Genomic DNA, 12838 nt, shown 5'->3' with positions numbered 1-12838 from the left:
AAATGCATACATTGGGGATTTAAATGATCTTTATGCTTTAATACAAATCTCAAAGATTATGACAAAGATTAATATCTGTGAAAACTTCATCTAGAGAACTCATTTTAGTCTGTATTTCTTCCCTGTAAATCCTTTGCAGTACAAGAAATTAACAATACTTTCAACCTCATCTCTATATTTACCCTACTAGATTTCTGAGCAATTTATGGAAATTTGCATAAACTATTATGGAACTAAAACATAAATTCATAAATTTTATGAATTCTTGTAACACTGAACTTAAACAACAAAATAATAAAATAATACAAGTGTCCCTTTCCAAGTGCATACACAAAACTCATGTGCAATATACTTAGATTGACAGTGAAAACCTTTAGCACCATTACCTCTTGTTATCACGGAAATCAATCATTTATTTCAATGTTTTAACTCTTCATAGCTGATTAGCCATGACAACACTTTAGTTCTACATAACGACCACCTCATTTTTTTGTAGCACCTTATAAAAAAACTTCACCAAAGCCTCTAATGGAAATGTCAGAAAATTTGTTTCTTCACTTACATGTTTTAGATGAAAGTCCAAGTAAAAGCTTCACAAAGGAAGAAAATTATAGGCTACTCCGTTCGTTGTCCCCACCCAAAAGAAAACACATAAGCATACAAAAAAGCAAAAGCAAAAAACACCACAAATGGACTAGAATTAAAAAAAAAAAAATCACATGGACTTAAGATCATTTTTAATCAATAAGACTTTGAAAGATACTAATAGAAACAAGAAATCATTATGAGGAACATGATTCATATTATTACACTCAGGCTTTGGCTGCTTTCATTACAGATTAGGATAAAGGTGGAATTCTTCACTAAAGGCTGCATTAAAAAAAGTAAACAAAAATCATAAAGTACTGTGAGTTTTGAAGCACACTGAAAATTACCTTCACATCTAGGGAAATGGTAGTTCCAATTCCTGTTTATTCCATGTTGGCATGTGAGAACAGGCTGACCCCTCAAAACATATCCAGGATAGCATTCAAATGATACTGACTGACCCACGCTGTAATCTGAGTTGACTATATATCCATTAAAAAAAGGAGGAGGATCAGGGCAGTTCTGTAACTCATAAGCTGGAAGAGAAAATAAGTGCTTAGCTCTCAACACAAGAATTAACCATTAATTTAAATTCTGTACTGGATTCCATAATAGGTTAACACAAATGCCAAAATTCAGGACCAGAATGGTTAATACATATCAATAATAAATAATTACAGGAATAAATCATTCATTTGAACAATTCAGCTCTTAACAAAGGAATGAAGGAATTAGTTTCAGTAACAAGCATAGTAAAGATCAAAATCTGGAATAGATTGAATTACTATTACTATACTAACTATTATTACTATTACTAAACTATTACTACACTACTATTCTCAAGATTAAATTTTTCCCCAGAAATTTTCAAGTGTATTTTTCTATTTTTGATATATGAAACAATTCAATCCATTCCAAGTAAGAAATGGTCAAATGATTTATGAAAAGAAAATGTCCATGATGAATGAAATTAAACTATTTTTATTTATAAAAAATGTTCAAATCTATTGAATAGTTCATAGTGCAACTTCCAAATTTGGAAGTTTATATTTATTAATATTGAAGTGTACAATTATAACACCATAACAACTTGAGACTTTTTTTTTCTGATAGTATTCATACCAATCATACACTAAGTATTCATACTGTCATACACTAAGACTGAATGTGACTGCATGAATGAATGAATGAATGAATGTAACTGCAGCACAACAAAAATGAAGTTTTTGCAGCACTGTGAACACTCTGTAGCAACCCAAACTTTTGAAATTGAGGTTAAGCATGTGTATTACTATGCTGGCTTATATTGACTGGCAATATTGCAGTTTGTTCATTACCTCCACTGATTAGATAGTGCAATGGCTTCAGCAATAAATTGGCACACAATCACAATTGCTCAAATGATTCCACACTAACAGTATAGTAAGTATTCTAATAATGTATAATACAGTAATTCATTACAATTTTATGAAAATTAACATTTTCACAAGCCATTGAACTATTTTGTACACGTTAAACTATTCAGAATATCACCCAACCAAAAAAAAAAAAAGTAAATAAAGAATTAATGGAAGATTATAAAGCCAGAGAAAAGGAAAAAATATAAGGAAAATGTTCCTTCTAGATGTATCTCCAAACAAAAATTATACTAGTGACTCAACATATTTAATGTTGGTGTTTATGTTTCCAAATACCTCAAAATATTATACATATTTAATTAATACAACATAGTGTAATGAACATTCAGAGACAACTTTCACTAATGACATTCACTGAGATACAAAGATAAAAGTACGTGCTTGCATATTGGAAATATATTGCTATAGAATGTTTAAATGATAAATAGTCTCACAGGAAGAAAAAAAAAGGGGGGGGGTTATAAATGTTAAGGACTTATTATTGAAAAAATGAATGCCTTCATTTCTCTGAGCATTCCATTTACAGTTACAAAATACTTTTGTCAGAAGATAAGGAAGTTCAAACAAGAGCAATAATTCCAGCGTGCTTTATACTAACATATGCCTTTAAGTCCAAGCTCTATATATACAGTAAGATGAAGAACATATGCATGAAGTATTTTGTTATTTTTTCAAAGTGAATCATGACAATATGAATATGTTCATTCTGGGAACATATACTTGCTATTATCAATTAGATTCTTAAACTAGCCATTTCAGCAAGGTAAGGGAAAACATATAATTCTGTTGTGCTTACTTAAAGTACCTACTTAAAGTGAAGTAGTAGGACTATGCCTACTTAAAGTGAAGCTTCTACTTAATTGCTTCACTGAAACAGAGCTATGATCATAGTTTTTCTCAGTCATTGCTGATTAAAGTCAAGCAGAACAAAGACAAATTTTATTTTGAGGCAGCTTCCTCCATTTCCCTGTTTCATTCAGTGAATCCAGAATGCAGTGTTTGTAAGAATACAAAGATGTGGAGAGAAACAGAATTACCAGAAATATTCAGAAATCATCTAAGAAATCAGACACTCCTTCTTTCAAGTAACAACAACAAAAAAAAATCAAGAGAAAATGAAAACTTAACAATCAGAATTAATTGCTACTGGAAAAGAAATAAAATAATAATAATAAAAAACAACTAACCAACTTTATTCTACCTTAATTACGGTTCATTAAAATCTTCTGCTAAATCCTAGTAGTGGCTCATTAATTTTTGATGGTATTATTACCCCTGATCTCATTATTCATATAGCACCACTACAGCTAATATCATTAGCATCAATATGAATTATTACCAACATCTTTCTACAAAATAGAATACTAAAAATATTAAGATTACAGAATTTATTAAGACTAATATATAAAATTATATAAAAATCTACTTAGCAAACTATATAAAAAAAAGAAGCAAAAACAAACAAAAAAACAAACAAAACCAATAAAATACTGTTCTGAATGGTTACAGGATCTCACAGATTTATTTGAAAAGGTGCACTACAACTTTGTCCAATAGTTACAAAGACAGTATTTTGGAACAATGACAGTAAGTACTGAAACTTTTTAACTTTGATTTTACAATATTTTGAGATTAACGTGCATGAAAAATACCATTTTGTGTTGGTTAATTTGTTGCAATAAAGTACCTACAAGGAACATTTTAGACATGAGTGTGGTCTCAGACTTTTCCAAGTCTTAAAGAGACAGCACTGTGCTCAGGTAGCCAGCAAGGCCAACAGCATCCTGGCTCATATCAGAAATAGCATGGCCAGCAGGACTAGGGAAGTGATTGTCCTTTTGTGTGTGGCACTGGTGAGGCCACACCTCAAGTACTGTGTTCAGTTTTGAGTCCCTCAGTACCAGAAGGACATCAAGGTACTGGAGCATGTCCAGAGCAGGGCTACGAAGCTGGTGAAGCGCCTGGAACACAAGTCCTGTGAAGAGCAGCTGAGGGAACTGGGGTTGTTTAGTCTGGAGAAAAGGAGGCTCAGGGGAGACCACCTTGTGCTCTACAATACTACCTTCACACATTACAGTGTAATGTGCAGTACTACAGTACTACGACACTACCTGCATGATCTTGTTGTGCTCTTAAAGGAGGCTATAGCACCTATCTCACTGATCTATATGAGAAGGAAACACAGGAAAAAACTCAGGCAAAAGAAAAAATGCTGAAATAACATCAATATCTATCCCTTTAATTTGCACATCCCTAAAATACTTTGGAATGGTAGTGGAAAAATAAAGCCTATCTTCTAAAATTCTGGTTAATTCAGAGATACATATCTTTTTCTCCTCATTGTAAGTAAGGTAAATAAACAGATACAGAAATTTTGGGGGGTAGTTCCAGTATTTCATTTAATAAGAATAGATCTTCTGCCTAAATCAGATTATCATGAATTTTGCAGTCAGACAGTGGTGAAAGCATTTGCTGGAGAAGAATGTAGTAAGAAAAATGATGGTAAATGTGAAGATACTCTCCGCATGTGACTTGTGGTATAAATCCTATAAGTGATTTATAAATTTGTTGAGTAACTGTAAGTCAGGTGATCCATCTATCATATCATAATTTATAGGCCACTCAATGAATTTGTTTTATAGTTTTAATACGAATGTGAATTATATTGTTCTCTGTACTTCTGATACATGCAACAACTATACCTGATTTAACAGCGCAATTCATTATTCAGTCATCACTATTAAATATTACCCACAATTCTGATGTCACACCTCACAAAATAAAGCTTTTTTATTAGTGTCATGCCCAAAGACTTGTTTTTCTTATTGAGCTTTACCAAATGATATATTGTTTCACAACAGAAAAAAAAAAAAAAAAGCACCCTGGTGAGAGCCTGAAATGAAGCCCAACATAAAGAAAATCTGAGAGAAAGATTTAATTCTAGCCCTGGCAATACTCAAATATTTGAATTTCAAAATGATATCTTGTACTGACATTTGGAATTTCTTTGTGCAATATATTTTCCATTGGTGAGAAAAGAATGTAAATCACAAAAGGAATATAATTGATTATCCACTATCCTGCTTTTATGATTTAATATATTGATTTTATGATTTAAATGTATTTTCCCTGTTACATTAACACTAGGGTGATTTACTCTGCAAATGCTACATATATCTATAACACTTCAACATAGAAATAATTACTGCAGAGAAAAATTTTATTAGCAGACAGCAGAGTACACAAACATTCAAACATTAGGAAAGCTTACAATTAAGGCCACTTAAAGAACATTTCTGCAGATGCATTGTGCCAGGATTAGAGTCACAAAACATGGATTAATTTTGTCTAGAGTTATAAAATCGTTTTCCATGAGCCCCCAAAAGATATTATTCACTTCCACTAGTATTACTCCCTTAGGACAACTTCTGAAACCATATTTAGAAATATAGCAGTTTTTCAACAAATCCCTTTTTCTTTCCAGAATTTCTATGTCTCAAAAGCTCAATCATAGTCATCTTTTTGATAGATAAAGGTGATCAGATTTAACACATTTAAAGTATATCATGTACATGCATGAATGTGCTTGAGGAAGTAAAAAAGTGCATCAGAACTTTTTTCTGTATTTTCTGTAACATGTTTCTCTCCAAGTGTAACAGAGTGAGATTCTCACTTCAGCTTTATGCTACACTGAAATTCAGAACAGATTAAAAATGCTGTTAGAATTCCAGTCATAGGAACTATGATTCCTGTAGTAACGATTACATAAATAAAATATTTACCTGCTTCCAATAAAGAAGTTCTAGCCCCAAAGGGACAGCTATGTAGAAAAAAATATGTTCCGGAAACATTAAGAGGCTGAAGTAAGTTATACTATAGCCACGTATTAAAACCTGCAAAAAAAATTTTACAACTATTGCTAACTGTGTCCTAAATTCTGTAGTGAAGCCCTCAGAAGCTGTAACAGACATTTATTTTTCTGACCTAGCATATATCTTGAGTCATTCCAGCTATAAGCAGAGTATCCTCAGCCTGTAATTAGTCAACTTGGCTTGCCAATCAAAATTCTGTGACAGTCTTCTGTGTGACTTCTTCCCCTCAGATCTGGTATGCATAGACTGCTTGCATCTCAGATACTGAGATTCAAAAGACGTGGGAGTCTCAGTAAGTCCAAAGAGATTTAGAAATGTTCTTCTAAGCCTTTCTGGTTGCTTCCCATCTTTGCTGCTTATCATAGGTGGCAAAACCACAGTGAGGATAATAAAAAGCCACAGTTTCTTAATGCTTCTGTTTTTTGAATTAAACAGTGGAATAGTTATTTCAACAACAGAAAACAGAAACACACACACACAAAATAAATATTACTCTTCTGAAAATCAGGAACTGTAAAGTCCTCTAATTATCTTACAGATCAGTAAAAATAGTATTTGATAAAAGTTATCTGAACTGCTACAGAGAGCTAAGACACAGCCAATATGAATTTCCCTCTTGTTATTCATAAAACAAAATGTCAAACAACAGACACAAATTCATTAACTCATTTTTGTAAAATCATGGAATACTCTTCATTCCTAATGTAATGCAATTGCGAAGGTGAAGTGATGACAAAACATGAAAGCATCAAAGCACAAAACAATGAAGATCTGACCATCAATGGTATTCAGAGCTCTAACTTGCCCAGGATTCTGCTAAGGGCAAGAAGCTTTTCACTGTATTCAGAAATAGAGAGTACCTAAGTTATTCAGCTCATACATTCAAATTCTGTGCTGTGAGAATTCACCGAGTAGCACTTAGCTCCTTACAGACATGGAAAGCAAATATTGTATTGTTCACCGTGTGCATACACTATCGTCCCTCAAAATGTTGTTCTCTGGGCTTATACTCTGAGCAGTACAATCCAAGGCTATATTAGGACTCAATTTCATATGTATTTTTTGGTCTTCAGCAAGTCAGTAGAAGAATATAGAAATTATATTTTTAATTTGTTATACATTATTCATATTCTGGTTTCCCCTGAGATGAGGAGTTATCAAAAAGCCTATCCTTTACAAAACACTCTAGAAAACTTCATTTTATGACAGTGAAGCTTGCTTGAATGAGCAGACTCAGTAACTTCTTTTATTTTCTGATTAGTATCTTTATAAAAAAGCCAGCCTTTTTATTCCTTGCAAAAAATCCTCTGCCACTACTTCTTGTGTTCTAGTTAGTAGAAATTAACTATTTTCACTAAAAAAAAAAAAAAAAAAAAAAAAAAAAAAAACTAAAAATATCTAGTTTCTCAACATGGGCATTGTTTAGGTTTTAAGTGCATCTCTTTTCTATTATTTAAATAGAGGACACAATTTCGCACTGTCAATGAGTCAGTCATGACATAACTTATATAACACGCTGACAGATTGAAATTGGGTGAAGCAGAAATAAGGCAATGTCTTTGAAAAGGGGGTGATTTTAACACAATAGGGTTAAAGTAAAACAAAAGATATCAGTTTATTTTTTATGGTGCCCTCTTCATCACATTGTCATTTACTTCTGAACAGACATAATAATCCTCATGGACATAGTGGGGAAGGGGAGAACAGAAGAAATGAGTAATTCTGAGCTGAATTCACCAACCTTTTAAAAATGTGCAATAAACTTAATACATTAATAATAATCCAACTTCTCCAAGCTGAGTCTGATTTGCCTGTGACAGGTGAGATATTTGCCTGAGATATTAGGTGAGATAGGTGTCCTTACCTCAACTCATGAGTTGTTTCATTGTATTTTCTCCTCCTGTCCTGTTGAGGAGCAGGGGTAAGAGAGAACTGCATGCTCAGCGCCTGACAGCTAGCTAAGGTCAACCTACCTCAGTGCCATCGTGTACTATCATTTCCATAATCATTAACAAAAATCGCTGTCCTTGCTAAAATCACAGAACACCATGTACACCAATTACATTTGCACCCCGATACACAAGAAGAGATAAAGATACAAAAGGTATTTTGATTAAAAAGCAAATAGAACCTGTTTTCTTGTTCTCTTGCTCAAAGCATCATAAAACACTGTGATTATTAGAAATGAATGTATGCTTTCCATGAAACACAAAACACAAAATCTAGCTGAGCAAGATGGAACATTCCCTCCAGATGTGAAATATTATACAATCTTACAATCCTATACAATCCTACAAGCAATTTAAGATTTAACTCTTAATTTATTGTTAGGAATTCCTGTTTGTCAGAAGTTAGTCACATGTAGTTGAGCCTATAAAGACTCAATACCATTAAGGAAGGGCTTATTACATTACAGAAAAAAAAACAGGAATTAACAAACAGAACAAAGAGCACTAGGGAATATACAGGAAGCATATCATATAGCTTTGAATTTTATTTATTTTGCATTTATACAATTTGCCTCTTTTCTGTCTTTCCAGAAGTTCTGAAAGAGAGCCACCTGTCCTACAATTACACTTGGCCTGGAATAAAAAACACACTAGGCAAGTGTGATGTTGTGACAGCATTCCCTATTTGACATCTAAGACTATGTGACAGAACATGACTAGATCATCTCCATAGGCAATAGAGAGATGAGACCTCTTCCTGGGAGCGCTTTATGTGCTTTATGTGCCTAATTTGGTGAACCAAATCTTTGCTGGAAGTCTTTTACTCTTTACCTATTGATTCTGTAGATATGATTTAACTATAACTATATATTATAATTATATATATACACATTCATAAATATTTATATAAACATATAGGCTTATATACGTATATATGAAAACCTAAATGATCTAAATTAGTAGCCTAAAACAAGGTGACATTCAACCAGCTAATAATATTAAAAATTATAAAATATTAGCTAATTAATAATTAGCTAATATTTCGCTAATCTGTTCAGATCCTGCAGTGAGTTTTAACCACTTTCAGTAAGAGCATTTCAAAATTTTTGAAATACATGCAACTTAATGACATTTTTGTGCCACTAATGGAGAGAAAAAAAAAAAAAAGCTATTCAGATGAATAAAAAAGTCAATAGTAAAAGACCACAAATTCAGATATTCAAATCCTGAATATACTATTTGAAAAAACAGATATAGAATGTTTTTCATTTTCTTTTTTTTCCTACATCTAAACTGAAAAAATATAATAAAAATAATTTAATCTATATTTAAAATATTTAATCTATATTTAAAATAACATGCTATATTTCAAAATTCTCATTTGCTTTATTAAACATAAAAAACATATCTAAATTGGAAAACATGACACTGAATCATAACAGCAGCATTGCCCAGTAACAGCACACTGTACTTGGATGAAAGGATGTATTAGCTATACAAACTTTGGCAAATGATACTACCTTGGCTTCAGGCTTTTACATCAGTAAAAAAAAAATAATAAAAAAATTCAATTCCAACACAGTCTCACTGTAAAGGAGTTGGATGGATGAAACATACTACAGATTTATTTATTTTTTTAATCTATGGATTTAAAAAATTACATGAGTAAATTATCCTAAAAGTAAATATATATATATATAGTAAATTTTTATCTTTACCATAATTTTCACTGTGCTATTTCAAGCTTACCTTGGTATGTCAATTTAAATCCTTGCCTGTTTTCTGAGTGATCACTGTAAAAATGGACAAGTGTTTCATGAGTAGTACTTAGTAAAGGTGACGGGAGGTCCGTTCCACTAAACTGACCAATCATAGAGCTGGTGTGGTAAGGCCCATTCTGAATTTCAAGGAAATCATGATTTGCTTCAGTGGAGAAATTTAGAAACTGAATATGTGCACCTGCAGCAATAGAAAGAAAGAAAGACAAATTCAAATTAAAAAAAAAAATAGTAATTGTTATTATATTTATATTTCAGTGACCATTCAAAGTGGCAACCTTAAATTTATGAAAAAGCAGCTTTTTTAATGAAAAACAAATAATTCAGTTCCTGAATAAGAAAACTTATTCCAATGCTATCAATAGAGAATCATACGGAACATATTAAAGTCAGCCACCTTCTGTATGGTGTCTGATATGGTTAGTCTAACTTGAATGAAGTCACTGTTTTTACAACGCTTTTGGGATATAAGATGAGGTAGAGCACCAAGCGGCCTGGAAACATCTTTTCTTCAACATCAGCATTTACTGATTTATATCAGACAATACCAGACATGTTAACAGCATAGGAATTCTAAAGATTTGAACAGACTATTAATATTATACTTAAGATGCTTAAAGTGACAAGCAGGTAATTCCAGTGAACATATGTATATAGGCCCCAAATCAGTGTTTAGATATTTAAATACAGTAGCCCAATTTTTTGAAATAGTCTCTAATGATCCACAGAGTACCTTGAAAACGGAATTTCCCTTCTTTAGTTACTTAGTGAGTTACTGAGAAGGAATTCATACTACTAGTTGTATGCATTCAGTATATAAAATATTTGTATTTTAGAAGTAAAAGTAGATTTATCACTAACTTAAAAAAAAATTAAACTGCTTAAAATAGACACTTATTACATAAATGTAAACATATCTTGTTTTTTAAAAAAATATTTTGAATGTTAATTCCAATCAGAGGACACATGATGTGTACCACTCAAACCTGAATTTTACATATATAATTGTCAATTCAATGTGTTAAAGAAAATGGTTTCTACACTAAATCATTACTTACATAAAATTACTCAGAATAAAACATCTACTGAAAATAAATTATTATCCAGTCAAAAAAAATAATTGTATTACTTCCTGCTCCAATCTCAGAGGATCCTCTCAGTGAGAGAGGATTTCCTCTCTCACTTGAATAGACCTTAAATAATGAAAATTCCAAGCTGAGCCTTGAAAAGATGCACTTTCAATCTGTTTAAAAGATTTGGATTTTAGTAGTGACTTCTTTTAGATGATCGGTATGTTTTCATGTAATGAAGAGAGCAGTATACTTGGGTGACTTTTAGCTCCCAACATTTTATTGTTGAACTTAGTTTAAGCACATCCACGTGTTTGTACTAAATCAAAAAAATCATCCAAATAGGAAGTCTGAATACATATCAAAAAATGTACGGGAACAAATGGATATTTACTAAGAAAGGAAGTCACTGTGAGATTAACCATTTCAGTGGAACTTGAATTAGTCATTAAGTGTTCATGAATGTCCTCTTGCTCAGTTTTTGTGCACGGTGTTACTCATTCCGTACCACATCAAAATACTTGGAAAAAAAACAACTGGAGAATTATTCAATTTTGGAAATATTTTCCAGTTTGCTCAGATTTAACGTATTTATTTTGATATGAAAGGATGAATGTAGACGAGCTTGTACACATAATTACACAGTGTCCAAGATTTTGCAGTGGAAGTTTTCTGTGAATCTTCACATCAATCATATTGACTAAACCTGGTGTAAAGACATCATCTGTGGGTTATTTGAGACACTTTGGAAAAAAGAAATCCCTGTAGCAACTTTATGGTAAAAAAATGTCATTTCCCCGTGCTTTTGAAAACAATGATAGATCAATGGCATGAACATCTTGTACCTGTTAAATCCCTTGCCAAACAAAATCACAACATTTTCTAGTTATAGGATCACTGCTACAGGGGAATTTCTAAGAACTGAGAGGGATAATAATAGGAACTAACTATTGTGAAGAGCTAACTCTTGTGAAATTAAGCCATGAATATTGTCCACATGGAAAGGCTTAAAGAAAATTGACTGAGAAATATGAAGGACTGATTTTAGAAGGTGGTACTGTAGTAACCTATTTAGGAAGACATCAATCCAGAACAGTTGTGCATCATTTATATTTTCTACGAATATAGCCTTAGAATGCTAAAATCAGGCTAAGGTTATCTGTAACTATGACGGATCGGTTTTTACCAGGTACACATTGATAAAATTTGATAAAACTAACTGCTAACTATGTTAGCAGTTAGTTTTGAGAGGCACCTGCAGATTTTCCTTGAACTATTTTGAATAATTATTTTTTCTCCGTCTTGCTATAGCTCCTGATATAGATGTCATCAGATTTGTACTACAGAACATATGTTTCTTTTGTAAAACTAGACCTTTAAAAGGTTATTTGCCTTAATAAGGTCATCTGACTTAAAATCAACAGTAGCACATGTCCAAATTCAGAAGCTCAGTTCATATACACAGGTATTGACAGGACTGCAAATCACTGAACACATTCTTTTACACTCTTTGAACTCTTTGTTAACATTATTTCAACTCTAAGTCTCTGTCCCACTTTGTCCACCTCACTCTGAATTCTTCCAGGCAGTTTTTGTAAGAAAGTACAAAGTATTGACCAATGGATTCTAACAAAGTTTCTGACTGAAATCTTAAAGTTGAAATATATTAACATTTTCATACTGTTTTCTTTAAACTTGGCTATTATCAAGTCAATGTTGGCAGCTTTTAACATTTTTTTTTCAAATAATCCACACTATCCGAAGAAGATAAGAGAACCAGAATTATTGCACTTACTTACATCATGCAATGATCTACCCCTAATTTTGTTTTCATAGACTTACATCAACAGCTTTCAAAATATTCACAGTAGCACAGTATGTCTACAAATTAACTTAGTATAATGTACTTGATGTAAGTAGTACATCTTACTACATAAATGTCTCTTATGAAAGCAAACAGAAAGCACAGAAAATAAAATCATTTCTAGAGTTGGATATAGTGAATTTAATAATAAGCTTTTAAAATTAATTTTCTTATTTGAGAACGAGCATTGAATTCACAGTATGGGGCATAATGCTTCACAGCAAGAAAACTTACTCCCCTTTTATTTCTGATAATGATAGAATGTTGTTTTATACATGCAGTTATAGATCACTTATTAT

The 12838-nt window shown here is 32.0% G+C and overlaps 1 protein-coding gene across 2 annotated transcripts in view; it reads right to left on the bottom strand.

Moving 5' to 3' along the window:
- CSMD1 (CUB and Sushi multiple domains 1) overlaps positions 1-12838 on the bottom strand; it is a 1153949-nt gene that overhangs the window by 129750 nt on the left and 1011361 nt on the right. For both annotated transcript variants that reach the window (XM_068678424.1, XM_068678425.1), the window contains exons 41-42: positions 9577-9786; positions 936-1124 (exon numbers count right to left, since the gene is read on the bottom strand). In XM_068678424.1, coding sequence (XP_068534525.1) covers positions 936-1124; positions 9577-9786 — 399 coding nt within the window. The remainder of the gene's footprint in view (positions 1-935; positions 1125-9576; positions 9787-12838) is intronic.

This window comes from Anas acuta, chromosome 3 (genome assembly GCF_963932015.1).
Source record: "Anas acuta chromosome 3, bAnaAcu1.1, whole genome shotgun sequence".
Classification (NCBI taxonomy): Eukaryota; Metazoa; Chordata; class Aves; order Anseriformes; family Anatidae; genus Anas; species Anas acuta.
The sequence above is the reverse complement of the archived record's forward strand: the minus strand, read 5'-3'. Positions and strand labels throughout refer to the sequence as shown.